The sequence below is a fragment of the Lates calcarifer genome, linkage group LG15, assembly GCF_001640805.2.
Source record: "Lates calcarifer isolate ASB-BC8 linkage group LG15, TLL_Latcal_v3, whole genome shotgun sequence".
Lineage (NCBI taxonomy): Eukaryota > Metazoa > Chordata > Actinopteri > Centropomidae > Lates > Lates calcarifer.
The window spans coordinates 11,547,031-11,573,932 of record NC_066847.1 but is presented as its reverse complement, the minus strand read 5'-3'; the positions used below and the strand labels follow the sequence as shown (position 1 = coordinate 11,573,932).

The window sequence follows — 26,902 nt, the reverse complement described above, 5'->3', positions numbered from 1 at the left end:
TGTATGTGACCTCCAAAACCCAGTAAATGCACAAGACCATACATACATTTCACCCATGGCCAATTAAAAAATAAATAATAAATACTACTACTTTTATATGGTATGCTGTATGTCCAATACTGGTAATTAAACTTTTATGTAAAATATTATATTACCTTTGCATAATGCAAGGGTAATATCACCTAAGAATAAAGTTTTTAAAGTTTGGTTTTGATTTAGGGTCCCTCAGGATCAGGTAATGATGCAGGACTTGTCATAAGGCCCTTAGCAGACCCTTAAGGTGTTTAAGTACAAACCAAATGACACACTGTCATTAGCTGACACTGGCCACTGTAGTTCAAATCAAATCTTGAGAGAGAAAGGCTCTGCACACCTAGGTACAGAGGTATTTAATCAAAAAGACAACCTACTTACTCTGATAGAGGTTTAAAGATCAAAACCTTGCATTTGATACAAGTGAACAGGGTCTGTATTTCTCAAACACAATATAAAGTAGATTTTGACACAGATTAGATGAAGGAACACCTTAGTTGATATTGTACTTTAGCCTTTCTGGGCTTCTGGGGAAGTTTGAGGCTGGAGGGCAGGTTGCCCCTCGCCTCGTTCATAATCCAGCCGTGCCTTTTGCTATTTCACATTCAGTAACTTATTTGTTGTTAAGCTGTTTGCTTAAGACTATATGCTTCACTTCTAGGCACACATCACGTTTAGACATTTAATGAGTTCATAATTAAATAAGTGTAAGATTAAAAGATTTGCCCGTCATACACAAACATGTGCACACAGCACAGTATGCAGTGAAATGCTTTGTTGCCACATACACAGACTATGTATAGTACAAGTAATAAAAGAGAAGAGAAACAGTATAAAGAGCAAATATAGGCAAAAGAAAATAGGAAAACAAGAAGTGAAAGCTAGTATATAGTTCTATAGAAGAGTTAGTAGAATGTAAGAAAGTTAAAAAAAAAAAAAAAACTGGCTATGTAACATGGGATATTTTATGGATACCTTTTTATAAGAAGAGCTTTTTTTTTTAAAGCTGTTTTTAAATCCCCCCAGACCCACTACAGATCTATTAGTTAACTGGTATTATAAAGCTGAAAGTACAGTAATTGCTCCACTGGGCCTTGATATTGGTTTAAAGAAACACAGTGGGCAAAATCTCAGAGGACTCCAGACAAAAGAACTGTGATTAGTGCTTTTAGGCACTTTTTTAAATCATGAGAACCTCCACAGTGTGTTCACAGCTGACATAAGTCTACCAACATGAGCTGTTATTACAGGTGAAACATGTCAAAGTCTGCTAAACTCCATTTTCCTCTGTTGTTGTCGCCTGGCTCCTGGCACCTGATTGGCCAAGGAGATTGTGATGGCGTCACGTCACTTCCTGCTCTGCGCTGCATGATGGCGGTGTCCATGACGGCGTTTCTGGCACATTGACTTCGCCTGGAGGTGTGCGGTTTTACTCTCTGCATTACCCAAAAACCTGGACGTTTTTTTCTGCATAACAGTATCTGAAATCTTCGCCAGTGAACATTTAATGAACTGGACCTCAGGTAAACGGCTTCACGTGCTTACATAGCTCCGCATTGCTGATGTTAGCTGTTAGCTAATAGTTTACACAAGGTTACAGGACTGTGGTGTGAATTAGCGCATTACCTGCTGCTCTGGTGCCTGTAGTCCCTGAAATATGACTTCAGCTCATGTCTTCCTCCATGTTTCAGATCATGGCGCTTCACAGACTGTCCTTCAGACTACGGCAAATGGTGAGGTCACGATTAACAGGAGGTTTAAATGTTGCCTGAGAAGCCACAGACTCATAGCCTGGACTGTACAGTAACAATATGTCCTGTTGGATATTTTGACCTGGGTCAGCTGCTCTGTTTACAACGCAAAGAAGGAAATGTTGCAGCTGTGCATTGGTTAATTTAACATGCCTGTTAATAAACTTACCAAACACATCTTTTACTGTTTGCTTTGTAAGTTTGGTTACAGTATTATAACGATCAGCCATAACATTGTGACCACTGAAATGAGTCACATTGATCATCTCGCTACAGTACGATGTTCTGCTGAGAAACCTGGGGCTCTGGTGTTCATCTGGAAGTTAATTTGACCAATGTTATTCCCTTCACCTGTCAGTGGTCATAATGTTATGATCGGTGTATATCAAAATAAACTACCTTATAGTTTTAGTGTCATATGGTATCTATGTAAAAACTGGTCATCTTCAATTCTGCTCATTTTTGAGTAAATGAATAAATAATGAAATTGTTACCGGCACCGCCACAGCAATAGTGCAAATCTCTCTGACCAGAGCACAGGGGTATTTATATGCTCACTTAAGACTCAGCATCTTTCCTCTGGACACTGGATGTTTCCATTGTGTCCCAGAGGAGCTGCTGAAAGGTTCACCTATAATGCACTTTAAATTGTGCTCAATTTATCATAATATCTGAGTTAAACCTTTGCTATCAAAAAGCCTGTCACATATTTAAGTGTTGATAAATGTAGTACAGGTATATATTCAAGCTGTTTGACTTGGGTCAGTTTTAGCTGAAGCTGAAGTTTGTTAAGTTTATGTCTGATAATATGTTTTGTCACATACCAATACAGTACCATTTGTTCTATTTGGATAATTTAATAACAATATTACTTCTATTAAGATTTTGCAGGAAAGACATGTAAGGACCCTTCGTACCAGTGGATGTGTGCAGCAGCAGGAGGCTGTGGCTGAGTCAGAACCTGAGCCTTTCTCAGTTTTCAGAACGCAGGAGAGTGATCCGGTGAGCAAAGTGTTCAGGCTTTCACTAATATCCTCACCAGACAGAGTGAACGCATAGTACAGCTGCCTAGTTGGAACGGATTTGTGTTTGTAGAAGCAGTTGTCTTTATATTTCTTTATGGTTTTCAGCTGGTGAGCTCACTGTTTGTGTCTTTCCAGGCGTGTCACTCTGAGAAGCATGTCGGACAGTTTTACACTGTGCCCCCTGCACACGTCCGCATTGTGTTCCCTTATGGCCTCCCCCGGCGCTATATAGAACAGGTGGGTTCTTGTTTGTAACACTGCATGTGCACAAGGTTTTATTTATTTTACTGGATCATAGGTGATATGTTGTGATTTGTCTACAATGAAGATAATTTTTCATTTATGGTTTTATATAGGTGAAGACATTCAATGAAGCCTGCCTGATGGTGAGGCAGCCAGCTCTGGAGGTCATCTCGTACCTGAAGAAAACAGACTTCAGCAAGCCTGCACTGCGATATGTATTCTGTATCCTTTCAAATCACACAGTCACGCTCACACAGACGGAAAAATGAACACACTTACGTTCTCTTGAAGAGCCTAATTTGTTGACCGTCGTTGACCTTATCAAATTGTTCAGATGGGGTGAGGGGCAGTGGGAAGTCGTTGTCTCTCTGTCACACGGTCCACTTCTGCTACACGCAGGGATGGCTTGTGCTGCATATTCCTGATGGTGAGAAAAACACAGTCACACAATTTTCTTATGTATCCTTCTACATCTTCCTTCATTTTTTTTTTTTTAACTTTTTATTATACAGCCCTCCGCTGGGTGAAGGACTGTACAGAGCTGCTGCCCTCATCCTATAACACCTCCCGCTTTGATCAGCCGTTACAAGCCGTAGAATGGTTACGCAACTTCAGAACCACCAATGAGCAGTTCCTATCAAAGGTAACAATTATTAAGCAGTGTGCTTTTATGAACACGAGTCATCAGATGATATTTGAATGGGCTGCAATTTTACAATATAAACTAAAGGTTTTGAATATACATAGTCATATTAAGGCTTGTGGAGTTTCACATTATTAACAAGCACTCGGGCATTAATAGGCCTTAAATGAGCTTTGACTGTGTCTTCGCAGCAGTTTAGGGCACATGCTGATGCACGTAAAGCAATTAAACTGCTTGATTATACCACCTGAACTTAACCACATGTGCAACTGCAAAAAGAAAGAGTTTAAATCAGTTTCTCTGCATAGCACAGAACAGCATGATGATGTTTGAGGTTTATTATTTGAGGGAAAGTCTGACATTTCAGTGTAATCAGTACGAAGTCAGACCCTGCTCTATGTCATTTAAATGGAATATGTATACAACCTATGTAGACTCAAATGAGAACCTATCCCATATAAAAGAAGTCAATGAAAATGCGCCGTCTCCTTCCCAGATAAAGATAAAGCAGCGTTATGTGTGGACAAAGAGAGAGTTCACAGAGGAGGGAAGTCTGCTAGGAGAGCTGGTGGATCAGGTGAGTCCTCTCACAGTCCAGATGAGTCTGGATATCCTGCCCTCAACTCTTTATTTTTCTGTCTTGTGAGTTTTTATTTTTGTCCATTGGAGATGTGGTTTATCTCACCCTCCAAGACATTTTCACCACTCTGTTTTATTTCTATCTGTTACCTATTCTTTCCCTCCGCCCCTGCCAATTTCCCCACAGGGGTCGTTAAAGTTTCATCTTTCACCTTGCCTGTGATTAGTGGTGATCAATAGCCAATGCACTGAGCACGGTGATGGATCAGCACAATATTTTTGTACCACACGCTGACAAAGGCAGAAACGAGCAGTGGATTTATGTGCAGTCCGTTAATCTCTCACTGTTTGCAGTCAGTCATTTTGCTCTGCTATTGTTCAGCATATCTTTTGCTCTGCGATAAGGAAAACTTTGGAACATCAGCACAGGTATAATGTGTCTGCCTTGTCACTCAAGCTATTTTTACGTGACTGCTGGTGATACTGTGAGCTTGTTTCCCTGGCTTTTAATGTGGTTAGATCTTATACTGATAACCAGTCATCTGACCAGTCATTATTTGACAAAGTAGTTCAGACTGACAGTTGTGGTATTTTCTTTCTCTCTAAATCTGTTTCAAACCTGCAGTCTTGGCATCTGTGTTAAACAGTTGGATGTTTACAGGCTTAGCATTAAAGAAATAATGTGTGGATTTACTACTGCTTGACCACAACTCAGTTGCTCAGATTTTCTCCCGCTGCAGAGTTATGTATTGTTACTACTCCAGTCCTCTTGATTTCCCTACATAATTCATTGTTATCAGGCTTTGATGGTGTTTCCTTTGCCGTAGGGTATATCTCGTGTGAAGAGCAGCAGTGATGTGGTGGGGGCGTTGATGAAGGAACTGAGGCTGCAGAGCGGGCAGCCGGAGTCAAACTTCCGCCTGGCTGTGGCTGTGAATAGTGTCAACGCCCTGTGGGGAAAATCCAACATCATGAAGGAGGACAGGAGCGCTGTGAGAAAACATATTCACAATCCTGTCATGCCTCATAATTGTCTCCTCTTTCTCTTTTAGTTTCCTCAGACAGGAAGTCTTATGTGTGTCTCTCTGTCTCACCATCATCAGGTGGATCCAGAGGAGCTCACTTTGATTCATAACCTGAGAAAGCTGATGAACAACGACTGGGTGAGAAGAACACACTAAAACCACTGACCACAGTTACATTACAATATAATATTTCTCTTTTTTCCCCCCTCTGTTAACACTCTCTCTTGTCTTAGACTGGAGGCGCCATCATTACCACTGTGTCTCAGACAGGGTCTGTCCTCATTCCAAAATCTGCCTACTTGCCTCAAGAGCTGCTGGGAAAGGTCAGAGGTCATTTTATTGTCCTTTTTTATCTATAGTACTTGCTTCAAGCTCTGACAGCAGATTAGTCTTTCCTTCTCCTCACTAACTTTGATCATTACTCAGGAAATTGCAATTCTAACCTCAAGGCCGCAGCACTCCAATCACCAGGCCTCAAGGGCAGAAGTTATTTTTTAGTGATACACACAAGATGTAATGGTAATGCTATGATGTTGTTTTGTGGCGAGTATCACAACTTTTTGCTGTCTGTGAGCAACAAAGCAGCCAGTATGTCTTGTAATATTGCCAGAAAATAAATGACTTGTCAACAAAAGACGAGTCTCAGCCTTTGTTTTGCCCATACAGACCTTCCCTCTCTAACAGAATGAATCCTTGAATGTGTTCTCATCCTGTTCAGTTTGTACCTGTAAGCTGTACCTGTTGGCAGTGCTACACTGTGTCGTCGTGCTGTTGCAGTGGATTAAAATATTATTTATTGCAGTCGTATTTATCTGATGTCTGCTGCATGTCACAAGATCAATTTCCTAATGGACAAATAAATCCATCACTGTCATCCACCTCCTCCATTTATGCTGGACAATGATTGAACTATAAAACTCAAAGCAGGGTCATATAACATCTCCTGTCTCACCAAATAAAAAATGTTGATGTCATAATTGCACAGTATTAATCATTTAGACTTCTGTTCATGACCAGCAATCATGTGGGCTTGACTTCAACTTGTCTTTTTTAACTGGTTTATGCACATCTAAAAATATAAATGACTGATTTCTTCCCTCTGTGTATCTGAATTATATAAATACGGATACCTGTATCTGTTAGAATATTACAACAGGGCCTGTGGTGCGTGCTTTTAGGTCTGTATTTTTTAAATGTAATTTATTTTAATCATGCAAATGACACTGACCTTGTTTGTGATCACAATGCTTTTCTGAACATGCTATCGAAACCAGTGATGGGTTTTTCTGTTAAACACCTGAGGATGATAGGTTTGATTTCCTGTATTTTGACTTCCTGTCTGTGTTTTGACTTCCTCTCTGTGTTTTGCTCATCAGAAGGGTTTTGACACCATGGACCCATTTGTCCCAGTGTCAGTACCCAACTACAGCGAGAAGGAGTTTGAGAGCTGTTACCTTTACTACATGGACCGCCACTGGCTGCAGCATCCACAGAGTAAGAGATTATGGAGTTGATGCTTTGCTGTGACATGTAAGTGATGCTGTTTTACTAACTTACATTTGTTTTTCATCAGGCCTTACAGAGGACGGGAAGAAAGAACTCATCTTTTTGAGCAACAGAAATCCAACAATGTTAGAAAGAATTTGTTCCTCCTTATGAAGTCACAGAGACTTAAATCACACACATACACACCTAAATATCACACACATACACAGTATCAGTGTCCTGGAAATACATAAACATACAAACGTCCATGTCTATAATGTGTAAATTATGATGCATGTGTGTTACTTTGATAATAAAATGTTTAACAAAATGAGGAAGGACTGTCTATTTTTTAATAGTGAAAACGGGTTTAAGAATCATTCACATTTCATCAGTTAAAATTTACTGGGATGTACTTTTTGTCTTTCTTTTCTGTGTGAGAGTGGTACTTTAAATTATATCTTGCAATCTTTAAATGCAGATAGTCAGATAGATAGATATCCTAATGAGAAATTGCAGAGTCACAGCAGCGACTTCACATAAATCTTAACGTGGATTTAAGTTTTTAAAAAAACAAAACATAAATTTAAGGATAAATTACATCCAGTAAAAACAGGATAGATACCAAAGAGAGAAACGTAACTACATTATACTGTGTATTTACTACTATGTGTATTTACAGTCATTAATATTCAGATTTAGGTCAGATGCCTTGGAAAATGATTCGATGACATGGATCACTTTGGGAATCTGACAAGTTTTCTTTTTGAATAGACAGGCATTATCTGCAAGTAAAGTTATGACAATTAATTGTTCTGCAAATGTCACAGTTGTCTTTATTTTTTTACAGACAATTTGATAAACTAGAAGGAGAAGAGATGCAGAGATGGAGCAAAGCTGTATTAAGATGACATTTCTAAAATATTTCCACAGCCAGCGTACTTGGATCAAAAACGTCGTAAACACCATAAAGATAATCTCGGATGTGATCAGAACAGTCCAAAAGGTCAATAAAGGATATTTATGGATTTGTTTTCCTGTTACCTATTCGAAGGTACAGCGCCACCTGGCTGCTGGTACGGATCGTTGCATGCGTGTTCACGTGACGGTTCACAAAGTCACATGACTGCCTGAAGTCCCATTTCCTCGACACAACAAACTTAACCGGGGATAGACTCGCTGGTATGGCAGGCTGGACAAATCTGAGGTGACGGTTGAGTGTAGATATTGTAGTTAACTCGCAGGACATGCCAGAGTTTCTGTCAGGAGCCTCTAAGGTGAGATAATCTCCTGCAAAGTGGTGTAAATGACATGACAATAAAATGTGTGTGTGTCAGCCAAATTAACCAGAACAGCTGGGTCGTTTGTTAACTTGTCTGTAACCCGTGTTTAAATCAGTTTAACCTGGATCCACTCTGTTTCCAGATAAAATGGCGTTGTCATTGCCATCAGCTGTGGCCCTTGTTTTCCTCACAGCACAAGTGACCCACTCAGCAGGTAACACAATACTGTTGCTTGTATTCTGCTGCTGATGTCTAAATCTAGCCTGTACTTCACCAATTCAATGTGTGACAGAAAGATCACAGTGTCTTCTTCTACTCCCAGAAAGCAATAAATGTGTTGGCAGAAACTTCGGCCATGACTCAGTGGTGTGTGAGTGTAATTCAACCTACTGTGACAGTGTCGGGTCAGTCACCCTGCCTCCACTGGGACAGTACTCCTCCTACCTGAGCAGCATGGCAGGCAGCAGACTGGAGCCAGGCCGGGGTCAGGTCCAGGTGAACAGCACCGGGGCAGGTGAGAGACATGGGCTTCAGTTTTCTGTTACCAGCGGGTGTTGGAGCAGTTACAGAGCAAATCTTTTTATTTTTTTTATTTTTCTCCCATCAGGCCTCAGGCTGACAGTCGTTCCCTACCAGAAGTACCAGAAGATCAGGGGATTTGGTGGAGCTATGACAGACGCTGCAGCAATTAACATCCTGTCCCTCTCTGCTGGTGCACAGGACCAGCTGCTACGACAGTATTTCTCTAGTGAAGGTACACTACAGGGGCAAGAGTGTGTTTCCACCTGGTAGCTGCTTCAGAATAACAGGGTATTGCATCAGAAAAGCACAGTGTGAATGTTCTCTCCAGGAATATGCAGGAATTAGATAAAGATTTATTATTCTTGCTTGTGCATTTTTCCATATATTTTTCATGAGACCAAACTCTCATGAAAATGTGTAAAACATAAGCTTCACTATGTAATTCTGGCTAAGGTTTTACTTATTTACTTACTTATTCACTTATTTTAAGTCTGTTAATGTACAATAATTGTCAACAATTACAACCTCTGTCATATAATTAAATTAACTGTTTTTAACTATATTTTCATTCATCATGTTTATACACTGGCCTCCATTCATGGAGGCTGACAGGAGGAGTTAGTTGTTGACAGATACAAACACACAAATAAACACTTAGTTTACAGCTACATTACAGTGTGATATTAAGCTTTTATGATTTTTTTAATATGTTATATTGAGTCTAAATAGAGGGGGTTTAAGTAAAGTTTCACCCAATGCAGTGATAACTTGACCAAAATGATCAATTTGGACAACAGAAATTTATACTAAAAACATATATAACTTAGATGTTTTCATTCATTTTTATATACACATTGCAACAAGGAAAGATACTTTATATGTCTACCGAAGCAAAAAGACTCCCCACCCACACCTTGCTTATGGCAGTTCCCCTGTGTACAGACCAAAACCCAGACAGACTCTCATTAAAATCTGAAGGATATAAAACATCAAGAACTAAAAGTTAAGTCAAACTTTTATAGCAGTTCTTCAGCTGTGAGTAAAACAGGCTGCAGGCTGGAGTGGTCTCAGTTTTAGCACCAATGAATAATGTTAAGAAAGGTGTCAACCCACAGAGTTTGAATGACTGAGCTTCCTCTGCAGGTCACCATACATCACTGAGCCATCACCCAACCATGGTTGTTGCTGATGTTGTGTCTCTGTCAGGTATCGGCTACAGCGTGGTGCGTGTCCCCATGGCCAGCTGTGACTTCTCCACCCGTCTGTACACCTACGCTGACACACCTGGAGACTACAACCTGGACAACTTCACTCTGGCCCCTGAGGACGTCAACATGAAGGTCTCTCTCTGTCTTTGTTTTACACACAGACACTCACGCCCACCCCCCTCATCTCTCCTCCTCGTCCTCTTCTTCTTCTCTTCTCTCCTCAGATCCCTCTCCTGCAGCGTGCTCAGGCCTTGTCTCCTCGCCCCTTGTCTCTGCTGGCTAGTGCCTGGAGCGCCCCCGCCTGGATGAAAACTAATGATGCACTCATAGGAAAGGGCTCCCTGAAGGGCCAGCCTGGTGGCAAGGAACATAAAACATGGGCTCAGTACTACATCAGGTGACATGTGGCTTTACCTTAGCGTCATGTCACATGTTGGTAATGCTTGTTACAGGGGAAATTTGGTTGCTGATGTCTGCTGTAATCTTTCCTCTCAGGTTCCTTGAGGAATATGCTAAATATAACTTGACCTTCTGGGCTTTGACTACAGGGAATGAGCCCTCTGCAGGACAGATGACGAACTACAGGTCTCTCCTAAAATGATTTTGCGACTGATTTTATATGTGACAATATTAACCTTCCTTGTGGCTTCTCAAAAATTCACAACAGACTGTGAAAGTATCTTTGTCTCGCTGCAGTTTCCAGGCTCTGGGCTTCACGCCTGAGGAGCAGCGGGACTGGGTAGCTCTGGACCTGGGCCCTGCCCTGCATGCTTCATCGTACCCACACACGCACATCCTCATACTGGATGACAACCGCCTGCTGCTGCCTCACTGGGCTAAAGTGGTGAGTCCAAGGACAGAGAGATAGTGGTGAAGGCCTTGGTAAACTTTATCATAGCTGAGGCGTCACTGGTCTTACAGAAGCCATATCAGAACTATTTGGCATGGAATTAATATAACCAAAGAAACTAGATGACACAATATTCGAATCTAACTTTATGTTCAACACAGTATAGAAGATATAAGGTAAGGTAAAAGTGTTCAGTTCCAGTTCCAAATCAAAGGAGTCTTAAACTGCATGTATCATACAGAGAACCACCTGAAGAAAGACATTTGTCTTGTGCAGCAGCTGAGATAAGTTTTTCATAGAGAAGCTCTTAAACCGTGCCACAAGAGACAGGACAAAAGATTAAACAAGGCTCTGTCTACAAAAACAGATGTCTGCAGAGTTTGCCAAGTTAAATATTAGACTTTTTTTTATTACTGCACAATTTAATACCTTGCTTCACAGTTATACTGCCCAGAGTATGAAAGTATGATGGAAAACCAGTAGGGGCAATATGGCCTAGAATTATCTATTATTATATGACATTTTCCAGCACTTCCCAGTATATAATGATAATTGCTGACGATATAATCAATTCGCTTAATGCGACCAGGACCCGGATAAGCAGCTAAAAATGGATGGATGAATTAACCAATTAAAAATGATGAATGTAATGAAGTTAATTTAAGCTCTTGCTAAAATGGACACTTGCTCATAATGAGTCAGTAAGCTTTGTAGCTACTGTAGCTAGCAGTTATGACAGTGTTTACTGCAGGTCTAATGGTGTTGCCCAATGACTGTATGTAAAGATATATTTATATACAGTCTGACTGAAACTCCATAAAGGATTGAACATCCTCCCGTGAGCAAAATCCACTGTCCAAACAATCCCACTTATAGTTTATTGGTCTATAAAGGGTCCTGATAGTCTGCGATGAGATTAAAAAAACTCTTGCCTACTGATAGAAGGCAAGAAAAAATATGTTCTATTGTTGTAAATTAAATTTAAGACTATTTAATACCTTATGAGACCCACTTTAAAGTGCTTTCCAGTACTTGCAGATGCCCTGCAAAAAGGACACTCGTTCCTTTTTTGCTTGCATTTTATGTTTAAATTCAGCTTTTTCTTAACTTGTTCCCTGCAGGTCTTAAATGATATTCATGCAGGAAGGTACATTCATGGTGTGGCAGTCCACTGGTACATGGACAGTCTCGTCCCAGCTGAGATGAGCCTGGGAGTCACCCATCATCTCTATCCAGATTATTACCTGTTTGGCACAGAGGCCTGTGCAGGGTGGAACCCGCTAGACAGAGGGGTGAAGCTGGGGAGCTGGGACAGGGCTGAACAGTACGCACATGACATCATGGAGGTAAGATCATCTTATCTTATGCATGAGGGCTGTGCTTGTTCAGTCACATCCACAGTAACAGATGTGAGATTTGACAAGCTGTGAGTTGTTCCAGAAAGGTGAGTCACCTCCCCCTGATGCTGCAGTGCAGGTTTACAAGTTGCACTCTGCTGCACAGCTCTCCACAGACTGCCTGCAGGCCACCGAGGCAAGCTGGAACTGGTGTTTTGTTTCTCCTGTCTTCAAATCTCTCAAAGGAAATTGGACTCTATCCATTCTATCCATTTTGCATGGGTGCATTCAGCCTCTAGACATCTCGAGAATCAGGAGGAATTTGTTTATGTAGATGTGTTGCCCTTGTGTCATTTAAACACAACACCAGGCTCCAGTCCAATAGATTAATTTAAACAGAGCAACACATCTCACTACAAAGATACACAGCACAGACTAGATGCTAAACTGTGGGTGTTTTTCTCCATGGCAGGACTTAAATCATTATGTGGTGGGCTGGACTGACTGGAATCTGGCGCTGGACCAGACTGGTGGGCCAAACTGGGTTAAAAACTTTGTGGACAGCCCTGTTATAGTGGATACAAAGCGCGATGTCTTCTACAAGCAGCCAACTTTTTATAGCATGGCTCATTTCAGGTAGTACATGATGTTTGTTGACACTGTACGTCCTGTTTCACCTGTTCCATCATCACAAGGCAGCAGTCTAACGAAGACACACACACAGTAAATTTACTTTGTGCACAGTAAGTTCCTGTGGGAGGGGTCTCAGAGAGTGGGGGTGTCTGCCAGTCGGAAGACAGACCTGGAATACTCTGCCTTCATCAGACCAGACGGCTCAGTTGTGCTCATCATACTGAACAGGTACCATATATTAAAATCTGTTTGAGTATGGGTAAATGATAATGGATTGTACTGAACTGTGTGTGTGTGTGCGCTTGTTTTGTAGGTCATCATCAGTGATCCTGTTTGAAGTGTGGGATCCCGCTGTGGGCTACATCACCTCCACTGCTCCGGCTCATTCACTGCTCACACTTGCTTGGAACACGCACTGATCATGAATACGAGGACACGTGTATATAGTTTTGTTTAACCTGAACTACATAATAACTCTTTTTACATACATTTCAACGCGCCACAGAGTAAGCTTTTAAATGCTTATTCATTGTCAAGTCAATCAAACAGACATTTTTTAAATATCCTACTGCAACTTTTTTTCTTTTTTTTTTTTTAATCTACCATACTTTTCAGCACAGATATTGTGATATCACTGGTCACTTGAATTAACCTCAGCTCAACTGATATGCACTGAAAATCCTAAAATGCCTTTGTAATGCACCACTTCCTATCAGGGATGGTACCTGAAAATGGTGAATGCATCACCTCACCAGAATGATCTCTGCTTAAGTGTAATTGCTGCCTCGATTTCCCAGCTAATAAGATGCTTTAAGTGTCCGAATCTCTGAAGATATCATATAAATAATGTACAGAGTTTCTAAATGCCTTCCATTGTTACTATTAAATCTTATCATTTTAAATAAAACACATATTGTTCTAAAATATTCTCTGTCAACCCAAACGTTTAAAGTATCTTTGGGTGTGGACAATATAAAAAGATGAGTATTAACAGGGTTGTGGGCAAAGAAAATTAAACTCTGACAGTTTTTTTGTCAATTTATTAATACCTCATAGACATTTTTTCATATATATAATATACAGTTTCGATAACCAGGTATTTCACATTTGTGTCTCCATTCTCAATGTTTTTTTTCTCCTTTGCAAACTGTAAGTAGTTGGACTAAAATTATTTACATCGAAAAAAAGGTGATAAAAATGTGAAACAAAAGACTGTCATACAGAGGAACAGAGGAATAAAATGACAGAGGGATGCCATCTGTTTATAATATATACACCAGGAGGAATATGTTGAAATCTAAAGCATTAGATAATGGGTTGAGCTCTGTAGATGTTTAATTTAATTCCCTTACTGGTACAAGATTTTTTTTTTTCATATGTAGAAGAGTCCCAAAAGGCATGAGGAATCCATTGCTTTCATTTGATATCAAAGCTTTTCATTTGTTGCCATTAGACAGCAGCGAGTCAACATGATTCCTATAAAATACTCTAGTCTTCTTTATTGAATAGCAGCACTGCAGAGGATGGACGCTAACACTAACACCCTTAAACCTTTACCCTTACAATCTTGCAATCCAATAACACACCGCTAGAATAAATAACCACAGTTCAATCAGCATCTTCCTGATACTATCTCAACGAAAGAAAAGAAATCAACATTATACCCTTCATAAACATAACATTTACTGCAGGGCTATAGGCGTTCATGTTGTTAGGGTCCAGGCTCTGTAAATGCCAAGACTGAAAGTAACCCCTACTGTATTCCCATATGCCATACAGGGCTCAGTTGCAGGTTTCAGCAAATCGTCGGGTGGGTAAAGAGGGAATGGTATATGATATAAAGTCTGGCATTCCCCCACAAGAGTGTATTGCAGCAGTGCATTTCAAGAGGAGTTTGTTTGAAAGGTGGAAATACAGAAGACATGGGTCTGATCATCATCAATCTAGGCTGGTTTGTTATTAGGCAAAAAAAAAGATCTAGCAGACCTCAACTGACTGTTAAGACGTCTGTTCAGGTATCTGTGTATATGGTTGAGGAGAAAGGCATTGAAATAGAAAATAAAAATACAAAAAAAATCAGACAGAGATGATTATGACTGCAACAGAGATGAACAGAGGAAAAGTGAGAAGCATTTTTTTTTGTCTTCTCTGTGTTTTGTTGTTGGATGTAGGTGGGGGAGAACTGAGGGATGAGACAGGTGGGTGTCTCAGAAGGACCATCTCTCCTGTGTGCGAGGGTCCATGGAGAGGGAGGGGGACTCTGATGGGGGCTGGCTGCTGCTGTCTTCTCCGTTCAAACTCTTCCTACACACTGGACATGTGTCATGCTGCATGGCCACAGAACAGAATGCACATGACATTAGCTTTGGGTAGTTTTCTCACGCTCCTTTTTTTCGTCCTATTTTCCTCAATTTGGAGGTATGATCTTCCTGTGTGGTCTGTCAAATATACCTCAGCCACTGTCAATGTCAATGACTAATGGAGTTTATGATTAACTTAATCCGAACGCGGCTGATCTAGTAGACATTACTTTAACTGAAGCAATTCTATGAGTAAGACTGGCAATTAAATGAAAATATATTTATATATGAAATGTTACATAAGATTTACTGTATATCTTCAGTGTCATAGACAGGGGACACTGGATTAATGCGTTGCCATAGGATTTGTTTACTATTGTTGAATATATAATATTACCAGCCTCACACTTTAAATTTGCGCTGATGTTTCCATGTGAATTACCAGGTAGCCGAAACGTGCTCTTATTTCCATCATATGATCATGACCACTGTAAAAATCTCACATACTGTACAACACTGCATGTCATTAAGGATCTAGCTTGTGAGTTTATTTTATCAAGTTCTGCCTCATTTTTTGTGACTCACCATTTCCAGCCATGGTACTATACAGTCTGAATGAAAGAAGTGGTTACAGGGTAGCTGTCTGACTGGCTCTCCAACTGCAAAGTCCTCTTTGCACACCGGACATTCCATACAGCAGTCTAGAGGAGAAAGGACAGACATGTTTGTTGTTGTTGTTTTTTAATCATTCACTTTATATTAATATCCTTGTGATTTCTAGTGGTAATCATTGGTCACTTTCTTGAGTAGACAGCCATCAGATCATTAGAACCGAAACTGTCCTTGAATCATTCAATCTCTTAGCAAGGAGTTAAGACAATAGAAGGGCACTGAGTATTGTCTGACTAACGACTAAAAACACTGAGACAAAAAGCCTGAAAAAGCACACAGACCTTCATTTATCCCAATAAGTCATCAACAGGCCTGCAAAAGCTAGGCTGAGTAACTAACCGCACAGTTACAGCTCAGTGGTAAAATAGGACAGCGTACACAGAACAGAAAGTCAAGAAGAACAGATCCAAAAGAGGACTTGAAACCTGAGGTGAAAGACTAGTGAACAAAAGACATCATCTTCAAGTAATTTATGGAACAAACTGTTGACACTCTCAAGGTTAATGGGCATTTCGTCCCAAACAGACACAGTTTCAGAGGCCTCTCTTGGCAGGAGGACAGCATATAACAGCATATAAACAAAAAGGCCTGTTCATGCTGTACCTGAATAGTGCACAGATTTCTCAACAAATAAGCATATATTTACATAATGACAAACACGTTAATGGCTTCTTTTTGTTTTTTACAGGGGAATATACAGTATACAATATACGGTATACAGTATGCTTTATACATGAACTATGCATGTGTATGTGCATGCATATATAACTAAAATAAAATAATACATCATTAACAGAGGACTGGCACATCAGTTTATTGCTTGGCCCTTTCAAAAGTGATATTTTTGGAACATATGTCACAGCTGAAGTGACTTTTGTCTTGACGTCATTAATTGTTTTGTGACTAGACAGCTGTAACAGCTTTAATGGGTGAGACAGCTTTTAATGGTACAATCCCATTTAAATCAAAACTTTAAAACTATTTGCTCATTACTAAAAACTTATTGACTTTACACACAATCTTAATTGTTTAACAAATAGCTCCTGGTGTGTACTTCGCCGACTGTCTAGCTCGAGCCAAAAGAAATTTTGTGATTTGTAGTTAAAGATGCACAACAAACAACATACAGATAGATTAAGAAAAAACTACAAAGAATGTCTGACCTGCTTGTTCCTGAGAGATACTGACAGTTGGGAGAGAAGAGATCTTCTCTTTCTCTGCTGGAGGAGGTCCTGTGTTTTCCAGCTGACCTAGTAACTAAACACACACACACACAAAGACTTTTAAACTGAGGAGCAATTAAAAGGTGACACAAACACAAAGTTGGTAAAAAGTAATATTAAGTTTGGTTTACCTGTGTTATCACAGCGTCTAACCCTCCCTGTCCCCAGGCGTAATCTCCTGGGTTGGAGTGCAGCATCCCCGTCCTGAAAAAGACACAGATGACTCAGGCTGATAAGAAAAAGCACTAACATTGTGACACCAGCAGTAACACTGTGATGCTGCTGTAATGTCATCTTACCAGGAGAGCGGAGGTGAGCCAGGGACTCCAGAATTGGCAAAGAGGCCAGCAAGAAACTGTTGCACGATCCTAGCGCACAGAGAAAAGAGAAATTATGCAACAGTTGATGTCACTGCCAAAAATAAGAACAGTTAGGATTGTAAGAGCATAAATAGCATTGACATTATTATAAGTGGGAGTAAACAAGGCAGAAAAAGAGGGCCAAGAGGATGGTGAGGAAGACAGTCACTCACCCTTCCACAGCGGGTGAGCGGTCTGGCCTGCTGCTGCCTCTGGACCGATATCTCCTCTGGCTGTGCAGGCGAGGTGGGCGCCCTGGTCCCCAGTGTTCCCCAGCTCCTAGTAGACCCCCCATAGGTCCCCCTAGGCCTGCTGGGACTGACCCCCCCATTGGTCCCCCTCCCAACCCCCCCAGGTCACTGAGACCTCCCAGGCGTCCTCCAGGGAGCCGAGGTTCTGAGTCAGGGGTGTCGCTGTCTGTTGTAAATGGCCGTTCCAGTAACAACAGGTGCCATAGCTATGGAGGATGTCAGAATACGATAGTGGAGAAAACAGGTAGAAGTTTGAAGAGAGATGGATTTTCAGACAAAGAGTGGGATTAACGGCAGGAAAGTAGGCAGTATGGTGGGTAAATGAGAGAAAGCAATAGCAAAACAAAGCAGGAGCCAAAGGAAGGGTAGAAGGAAAAAGGCAGGGGAAGAAAAAATACAAAATTAATCAAAACACATAAAATGATTGCAATCAATCCTCTTTGTCCCCTCCCTCACCCTGTTCTCCCCAAAATCCCTCAGATCAGCTCGTACCTCTGCAAACTGTGTGGCTGTGTCATCTATCCCGTTAGCGCCACCCTCTAGGAGACTGAGGGAAACAGCGCACAAGGGGACAAAAGATACATTATTAGGAACATCCACTGAACTGAAAACTTAAGTTTACAGTTAGCTTCAAACTGCACTGTGAGCCTACAAACTTCAACGGCATAGACTTAAGACAGACTTTATTGATCCATAATATGATATAATATGGCATAATATGATAGTTCTTGTAAGTAAGCTCAAGGAACCATCTAACTGTCCAGCAGTCTGCAGTTGTTCCACACTAAAACTAACAGGCCTTAACGTCTGTTGTCTATAGACATGATGTACAGTAGATAACCAAAGTGATAAAAGTATCTTACCTGGAGTCTTCTGTTACTTCCTCTATGAACCCTGAATCACATCTTGGGCAGATATACTCCTGGAAAGAGTCACAACAAACACTGAGTCACACAGCTTAGGAAAAATGCCAATTTAAATCTCCTAGAACCAAAGGTGACATATTCAAATGTCTTGTTTTGTCTGACCAACTGTCCAAAACCCAAAGACATTCAGTTGACAACAATATAAAATACTGAAAAGCAGCAAATTCTCACACTGGAGAGTCGCAAACCAAAAATGTTTGACAATGCTGCTTTAAAAATAACTGAGCACCAGTATAATCCATATGCTCTATTTGCCATATAGTGACACACACTGATATCTGGAAAATATTCTTCTATATTCTGTAAGGCAATCATACAGCCATCAAGACCATTTGTTGACTGACTCTGTCAACATAAGAACACACTGTCAGTCAGTCTTCGAGAGCATAATATCAGCCAGATTTGTACAACGGCCTGTGTTTTATGAATGTAACCCAGGAGGTAGAGCTGGTCTGCCAACCACACCTAAAGTGTGCACTGTTTTAGAAACTGCTGCAACAGAATGAGGAAAACACTCCTACCAACTGGTACAGTTGCATCATATGTTGTACCCTCACTGTAAGCCTGGATTTCTCAACCTGAGGTCATTTAACATACAGACGGGGCTATGAGAGATTAGGCTGACACATTTGTTTTATAATAAATGTTTATGGAAAAAAGTAGGTCACAAAAATGTCAGCCTCTTATGTATTTGGATTATATCCTATTTGAAGCTGACTAAATGCTTTTGAAAACCTCCTGTTAGCTTGATTTACAAAAGTTTATGGATCTAAAACCAAGGCCACAAACAAAAATGGTTGAGAAATTCTGCAGTAAGCAAAAAAAATGTGTGTGATTGGCTCACAGGTTACCCTATCTGTTGTATAAATGGATACATGAATGAGAGATGGTCCTTGAGATATATTATAGTAGTGTGAGGGGATAAACTTGGGTGTTGCAGTCATTTGGCTCAGTGAAGACATGCCACAGGACTGAGTGTGTCTGGGACGAGCAGGTCAGTTTAGAGTCTGTGACAGAGCAGGCAGGAATTACCCTGAACCATACCATAAAAATAAAGATTCAGTCTAACAAGATAATAAGATTTATGTCAATCATTGTGGACTAAATATACTGTATAAACTCTTAGTATTTGGGCAGCAACAAATGATTATTTTGATTTTTGGTTAATCTGCGAGTAATTTAACCATTTAATGGATAAATAATTTGGTTGATATAATGATAAAAGAATCAAAAGCACTTATTACAGTCTCCTTAATTACAAACTGATGATTTCAGAGGGCTAGTTGTGTCTAACCATCAGACCAAAGCCCAAAGATTTAGTTTACTGTCATGTAAGAGTATGAAAACCAACAAATCCTCACATGTGGAGTGCTGGAAATGGAAATAATTGAAGACATTTAAGCTTAACCTATAAATCAACTTGTAGCTGATTATTTGACTGTGAGTGATTAATTGATCAATCATTTCAGCTGTAGTGGGTATAACACAATACAAATAAACAGCATCACCAAAAGGAGTCTCTAAAATGACCACAAAGTTGAATCAACACTTCTCTAAAACAGTTTCAACACAACTTAAACATTATAACCTTTAAGAAGCTAGGCTTTACTGCGGGGCTGTTGTGTTAGACTAAATTATTTTGAACTAGATGTAGCCAGTAAACTGGCAACTGAATATAAATAAAGTCTAACAAATGTCTGTCCAGACGTTAAGACAGGTGTGGCAAGATGTAGGTCATGTCAGCTTCCAGACATTATATTACTCTCATTTTTGACTTTAAAACTGAAACTAAACAAGAATACGTCCCGAAAATTCCCCAAATCTCCTTGTCAAGAGTGTGTTTACCAGAAACAATACCTGAAAACGAAAGTAGCTTAATATCAAGGAACTAATACTAGAGCAATGTATAAAATTAAATCACAAGATAATAACATAGACCTTCTTTCTCTCAGCTGTTAGTGTTGTTTTGTGCAAAAGACAACAACCCTGATCTGATGTCAAGTGTCGAGTGCTCTGACAAAACTGTCTTAAACATGTAATCCAATATAACCTGTCGATGTTTGCTTTTGATGTCTGATTTTTGACGGAGACATTTGCGAGTGTCACGAGTTGATTTAGTGAGTTAACAACAACAAACGCTGCTAACTGCTAACAGGCTAGCAAGAGCTTTAGCTGTAGCAACCAAGCGAAACAAACGGTATTTCGGACAAAGGCTGAATTGTCAACTGCACGTATTATTCAAGAGAGTGTGACACATATAGAAAGAAAAAGGTCTGCCTTACCGGGAGTTTGGGGTTTACTTCTCCTTTACAACAGTGACAGAAAAATCGATGCGGGGGAACAGCCGCAGCCTCCGCCATCTTCCCCAGACCAGCACAAACACACTGACGTCGGTCCTCCACAAACCGAGGACAGCTGTCCGCCTCCAGCCCGGCATGCACCGCGCCTCTGCCGGGCAAACCCGAGCGATAGGAGCCGGAGAGCGGAAGTGTTCATGTGTTGACACTGACAAGCAGCATGTGTTCAGGACTCAGTCTGTGGGATGCTTAAAAACGACGGTTTCCTTTGCCCTGAAAGGTTTGTAAAATAAAACATTAGTAGTTCAGCAGACGGTTGGGGTGACATTATGCTCGGCTGTGTTAGCCGTTAGCTTGGTTGCAAAGTGTGTGGCCTGTCTGGTCAACGCGGTTTCGTTCATGTGTGGATAAGCGGCATTAAAAATACTCTTAACTGACTTTTTACTCCTTTAAACTAGTCAAGCCGTGTACTGTTGTTTGTTGTGTGTAGCCCTCTGTTTATACTGTCACTTCATATATGACAACCACTTACAATTAAATACGTAACTTTTTCTAACATGTTGAAACTGCCTGTTGTGTTGTGCTTAGTTTTAGGCACAAAAAGTAAAGTGAGGATGTTTTTAAAGGTAATGCCATGCATATTAAACTCATATAAAGTCCAGTAAACAGAAATAAACTTAAGTAAAACTCACATTTGTGAAGCGACCCTTTGTCTTTAAAACCGCACCAGTTCTCCTTCACTGGTACTTTTCAGGTAGTTTGTTAAAGCATCATGGAGAGCTTGCCGCAGCCCTTCTGAAGATTTAACCTGCCTCATTGTCTTCTGTCTCATCATGTTATCCCAGACTGACCCCATGATGTTGAGTGGCTGTATTTTTGATATTGTTGTCATGCTGCAGAATGAATTTGGGACCAGTCAGGTGCCTCCTTGATGTTATTGCTTGAGATGAGAATTTAAACATTTAAAGTGCTTAAAACCTTTGTGCAGTGCTGTATATGTTGCTGGGCACTGTTCAGTACCAGTCCGCAGCAGATTGGGTTGAGTTTCCTAGCCCAAATATGTCTCTTAACCATGGCTGATATCTAAATGAGTACTCCAGTGATTTAGCATTACACTTCCATAAGTTGGGCGACTCCTAAAAACTATATTAACAAGAGGAAGGTCAAAATGAAAACAGTAGAGGCCAAGATGATCTAATTTTTTCATATATGAACATAGCAACCAGTGTTTTTCACATAGCAACAGCAGCCCTCCTCCAACATAATAAAAATAAAAACATTTCACACATTGTGTAAAAGGCATCTATTTCTTTTTGTTTTGCTGTTCTGAGTTGACATTTTCCTCCCACAATGACTGCTGAGTGTCTGTGTAAATCTCAGTATTCCGTGACCCTTCAATTGGCAAGCTGTCACATCCTAACAATGCTTTTAATTAGTGCGGTGTAGGGTAAACCAGTTAAACTAAGCCCATGTTGTACAGTAGACAGTGTTATATCGATTGTTGTGTTGAAACAGGTGCTTAATATAGGTTGTTTGAAATCGTGTAGTGAGCCTAAACGCGAGTCCTTTAATCATGTGTGTGTTCCTGTGTGTTTGTTGGTGTAGATGACTGCCCAGGAGGTGCGTCTGTGTGGTCTCCTGCTGCGAGAGCACTTTGGAGAAGTGGTGGAAAAAGTGGGAACACACCTGCTCAGAAGTGGAGCACAGAATTTAAGAACCATCATTCATGAGACTGGCATCTCACTGGACCTGGTACCACTGCTATTCTTACTATCTCTAGGCTTTTACCCTCTCCACTTCACACCATGGAAATACCACCCAGTCGACCCTTCCTAGATGTAATATCCACTGTTTACATGCACTATAGTTGTCTGATTATTCTGCAGCAGCAGTGAAATAGTATTTCTTAGCATCACCCATTAAATGCAAAACCTAGTAGCTTTTTACGTGACAGGCCAGTTACTGCTCCAGAAATGGCCATGTATAGCCTTAGCTAAAACAGACATGAGATTATTTTAGGACTGTGAAATATAAATAAAAATGATATACACAGCACTGCTGTCTCGACACAAGTAACACAATACATGCAAATACATTATGTCCAATATACAAATACATTATCTGTTTGCTTGTAAAGAGATGGTAAAGCACCCCCCCCCCTTCCTGTCTCAATGCAGGTGAAGAAGTCTCTGTGTGTGCTCGTGCAGCATGGAGCCTGTGTGTTCAGCTCAGGTCGTAAAGGCCCGGGGAGTCCAACAGAATATCAGGCCAGCAGTGATCGGATTCTCAGAATTCTGCGTTACCCACGCTACATCTACACCGCCAAAACTCTGTACGGTGACACCGGAGAGATAATCATAGAGGAGTTACTGCAGAGAGGTCACATGACCATGAGCAGCAATGTTAAGACAGTCGCCGACCGCCTCACGCAGAATATGGAGGGTCAGTATCTTGGTGTCTTTATCAGCCAAAGACTATAGAAATACATGGATGTCACCCAGAGTTTTCTGATGGAGTGTATTGAAGCCTGGATTTGGGTTTACTACTCATGGTATTTACTCGAGCTCCAGCTTCTATGTGACCCTTACAAATAAGCAGTATGATGGTTAAAGCATCTCTCTGTGGCAACTGCCATGGATTGACTGCAGTAGATCATGACACCTGTCAATAAACAAAACAAGTCTGCAAAAATCTAATTTTTAAATCTAGACTAAAAGATCATCCAATTCACCACCAAGACCCATATTAGAAGTGATTTTGAATATTGAAATTTGAATATTTAATAACTGAAACAACATTTTTGTAGCCTATTTCCCATGACTTTGTTAGAATTGGAGTTTGTTTGAAGCCAGTAACTTACAACCTTTAGAGCAACTGTAGATTCAGGCATTTTGTGCTGGTTTCACCACTAAGGTGCGGCTTAAAATACGATAACTTGATGGTTTTACATGGAATTTGTGTGGAATATAATAATGGAAAGTCACTGTTTGAAAGATCATTTTCACACATCAACTTTCCTGTTGTTGCAGAGGGGCGCAGCATGGATTACAGTGAAGTGTCCTCTGCCTTTTCCAATCTGGTGGAGACTCATTTTCTTCAGCGCTGCCCTCCGCTAGCAGGATTAGGGACAACAGATGCCAGCACCCCAGCCACTCCAGCCACCCCAGCCAACCCTACTACCCCTGCTACCCTGGCTACTTCTGCTACCCCTGCTAGCACCACTGTGCCCACACCAGAGAGCTTCCCTGACTGCTACAAGGTGCCACACATGACACTCATCGGGCGAGGAAAACGCCAGCTCTCCAGTGAGGATGGAGAGGAACAAAGAAATGCTAAGAAGGCTAAGTTAGATTCAGACGTGAGTGTTTTGACCCTTGACCTTATTTGGTGTCTTTTTTTCATTCTCTTCTTCTTCTCTTTTATCTTACACATTTTTTTCTCTGTCTCTTTTATATGCTCCTTGCCTCACTTTTGTCCAGACTCATGGTGATGAGGGGATTTACTGGCAGGTGAATTTTGAGAGGTTCCATCTCCACTTCAGAGACCAGGCCATCATCAGCGCTGTAGCCAACAAACTGGACCAGGTCAGGTTTACATATGGATGGAGGCTCGAAATGAATTTTTAATAACTACTAAAAAATTGACCCATTTTTGCTTGCCACTAACAAGTAGTTAGCATAAAACCATGAATATTTGCACAATTTTAAAGCCTCGTTTCACTGATTTATGAACATTAGAACAGAATTATATTGATGTGGTGTATAATTGGCAAAAAGAAAAGATGCTTCAACCATCAGTGTAGTTTTAAAACAGTAGAGACAATGTCACAGTCAGTAAAGCTGCACTATATCTAAATATCATGTTTGCCTCTTTTCTGTGAATGGTTAAATTAGTGTTATGATTGTTAATGATCAACAATGATTAATCATCTTTCTAAGCCTTTTCACTTTGACAACTCAGACTAGCAGTGAGATTGTGAGGACTATGCTGAGGATGAGTGAGGTCACAACCTCGCCCACAGCCACCTGCACAAAGCCTCTCTCGGCCAATGAAATCTTCCGCTCACTCCCCAGCAGCTACAACATCCCCAGACCCATCTTAGACCAGTACCTCACGCTTCTGGTGGATGACCCGGTATGACCTCCGCAAGGCACATCATGTTGTACAATTCGTCATTTTGATCAACACAATTGTTTTTAGATCATCTTGTCCTTTTCATTTCCCAGATGGAGTTTGTGGGGAAGGCTGGTGAAAGCGGAGGAGGGATGTATGTTGTCAGTATCCTTTTTATTTAAGCATGTTTCCAAGACTTGTCACACTGGTTTGTACCATTTTAATCCATGAAACACAAAGGTGTGGATGCTTTTCTTAACTCATCTCTCAGATCTGCACAGAGCGCTCGCCAATCTGGCACGGGCCACACTTGAGTCTGTAGTACAAGAGAGGTAAGTGTGTGTGTGTTTAATTATGTATACGTGTGATTATTCAATCATCAAAAACTAATTTATTCACTTTTAATCTGTCATCAGATTCGGCTCTCGGTCAGCACGCATTTTCCGTCTGTTGCTAAGGAAACGTCACCTGGAGCAGAAGCAGGTGGAGGATTTTGCCATGATTCCAGCCAAGGAGGCTAAAGACATGCTCTACACGCTGCTTTCACAGAACCTGGTCCAGCTACAGGTATGTACTTGACGTGAGAAAATGCTTTCATGTTTCCTTCCTTTGCATTTCATTGTTCTTACTAAACTTCTACCCAACTCTAAGTGAGATTCTGCAGTTTGATGATGAGAAAGGATGATTGCGTTGCTGATTGTTTCCAAAGCATACTGCAGGTTTTGGATTGATGAATGCCTTTTCCCTTCATTCCCACAAGCACTCAAACGAAAAAGCTGTCAAAACTGTCCTTGTTCTTTACTGCTATCACACACAATTTGTAACTTTGACAAAAACGAGAGGACATATCGATCACTGTGATGGCTTTAGATATACAAGGCAAGTTTCAAATCTCTTCAAGCCAGTTTTCTTAGTGTATTAACATGAGTGACTGCCTGGAAAGGAGGAGTAATCCAAAAAATATCTGATCCAAAAACCTACTTTGAAAATTATTTGGCACACATTTTTAAGATGCACTAAGTGAATGAGATATTTTTAAAACCACACTTTTAAAACACTGTGGCCTAATATTTTTATTACTGGTTGTTCTGTGAATAGTGATGCAGGGAGAATTTAATAAAAGTGACCATCTGGCAATTTCACTGACTGGAATTGGCACATTTAGATGCCTTGAGTCATTAAATTAAAAGGAGCAGCCACTTTTTATTTAATCTACCTACACATCCTCTCTGAACAAGTCTTTTTTTTTTCCTCAGGAAATCCCAAAGACTCCTGACTATGCTCCCTCTCGTACCTTTTATCTTTACACCGTCAACCAACTCCCAACTGCAAGAATGCTGCTGCAGAACTGCTACAAGGTAAAACAATGATCGTTAGTTATTCTGTCTTGTTCTTTCAGTTTTCTGCCTTTACTGATTTCTTGTGTCTGTTTTTCTGTGTGCAGACAGTGGCTAACCTCATAGAGCGACGCCTGTATGAGACCAAAGAGAGCAAGTGAGTGTCTCATTAATAATTCTATGTCCTCATTTTTCTCTGCGATTCTCTGCCTTTGCAAGCCAGATTATTTCACATGATCAGTTTCATGATCAAGTTGTGCCACTCACACTCTGTGCCACAGATGAGTGGGCTGATCGGATTTTATGTTTGATTGACAGGCGTCTGCTGGAGAAATCCCAGCGAATCGAGGCCATCCTGGCATCTCTGCAGGCCAGCGGGGCTGAGCCTGAACAGCTGACAGAGGTAGAGGAGATGATCACCGCTCCCGAAAAGCAACAGCTGGAGGCCTTACGACTTCATATCAACAAGTAGGAACGCAAAACAAAACTGCAATACCTTTTCATATAGATGTTAAGTCTCTTCTTTGGACTGACTTGTTAATATTTTTTTCAAAATTCCAGGTTAGATTCAGCAGAGAACCAGGTAGATGAAACCATCTTTCTTCTAGAGTCCTACGTTAATTCCACTGCCACACCTGCAAGCTGAGTCAGATATGTGAACATTACAGCTCACCAATAGTACTTGAGAAATTTTTGCGATTACTTTTTGTGTATGAATGACTGTTTTATAGTTTATAGTTTATAGCTGAAACATTTCAATTTGGAGTGAAATAAAATCTAAATACTTCTTGTTTTTATTGCTTTCAT

The 26,902-nt window shown here is 40.6% G+C and overlaps 4 protein-coding genes across 5 annotated transcripts; 3 read left to right on the top strand and 1 right to left on the bottom strand.

Annotated features, from left to right (window-relative positions):
• The first annotated feature begins 1,370 nt into the window (after nt 1–1,370).
• Nucleotides 1,371–7,118, top strand: dap3 (death associated protein 3). Of its 2 annotated transcripts, none has more exons than XM_051076189.1 (13): nt 1,371–1,556; nt 1,725–1,766; nt 2,667–2,786; nt 2,945–3,046; nt 3,166–3,274; nt 3,387–3,479; nt 3,565–3,695; nt 4,192–4,272; nt 5,102–5,266; nt 5,378–5,437; nt 5,533–5,622; nt 6,679–6,793; nt 6,873–7,118. In XM_051076189.1, exons 2-13 carry the CDS (start codon nt 1,728–1,730, stop codon nt 6,956–6,958), a joined length of 1,191 nt encoding a protein of 396 aa, XP_050932146.1. In that variant the 5' UTR covers nt 1,371–1,556; nt 1,725–1,727; the 3' UTR covers nt 6,959–7,118. The 2 variants fall into 2 exon arrangements, with proteins under 2 accessions (XP_050932146.1, XP_018535982.1); XM_018680466.2 differs by having other exon boundaries at nt 1,372–1,556; nt 6,676–6,793.
• A 775-nt stretch (nt 7,119–7,893) lies between these two features.
• gba (glucosidase, beta, acid) lies at nt 7,894–13,543 on the top strand. Its single transcript, XM_018680452.2, has 12 exons — nt 7,894–8,061; nt 8,210–8,281; nt 8,390–8,581; nt 8,675–8,821; nt 9,796–9,929; nt 10,022–10,194; nt 10,293–10,382; nt 10,494–10,641; nt 11,769–11,993; nt 12,457–12,620; nt 12,729–12,845; nt 12,931–13,543. Exons 2-12 carry the CDS (start codon nt 8,215–8,217, stop codon nt 13,034–13,036), a joined length of 1,563 nt encoding a protein of 520 aa, XP_018535968.1. The 5' UTR covers nt 7,894–8,061; nt 8,210–8,214; the 3' UTR covers nt 13,037–13,543.
• rnf115a (ring finger protein 115a) lies at nt 13,193–20,785 on the bottom strand. The gene is given in 10 exon segments (XM_018680453.2): nt 13,193–14,944; nt 15,503–15,618; nt 16,753–16,846; nt 16,944–17,016; nt 17,112–17,180; nt 17,345–17,628; nt 17,915–17,969; nt 18,286–18,344; nt 20,631–20,729; nt 20,732–20,785. Coding segments are annotated over 10 exon segments (1,023 nt in total). The 3' UTR covers nt 13,193–14,824.
• Nucleotides 20,781–26,882, top strand: polr3c (polymerase (RNA) III (DNA directed) polypeptide C). Its single transcript, XM_018680451.2, has 13 exons — nt 20,781–20,925; nt 22,251–22,397; nt 22,823–23,087; nt 23,675–24,003; nt 24,125–24,229; nt 24,606–24,779; nt 24,872–24,923; nt 25,030–25,090; nt 25,175–25,325; nt 26,015–26,116; nt 26,203–26,252; nt 26,414–26,563; nt 26,657–26,882. Exons 2-13 carry the CDS (start codon nt 22,251–22,253, stop codon nt 26,739–26,741), a joined length of 1,671 nt encoding a protein of 556 aa, XP_018535967.1. The 5' UTR covers nt 20,781–20,925; the 3' UTR covers nt 26,742–26,882.
• The last annotated feature ends 20 nt before the right edge of the window (nt 26,883–26,902 follow it).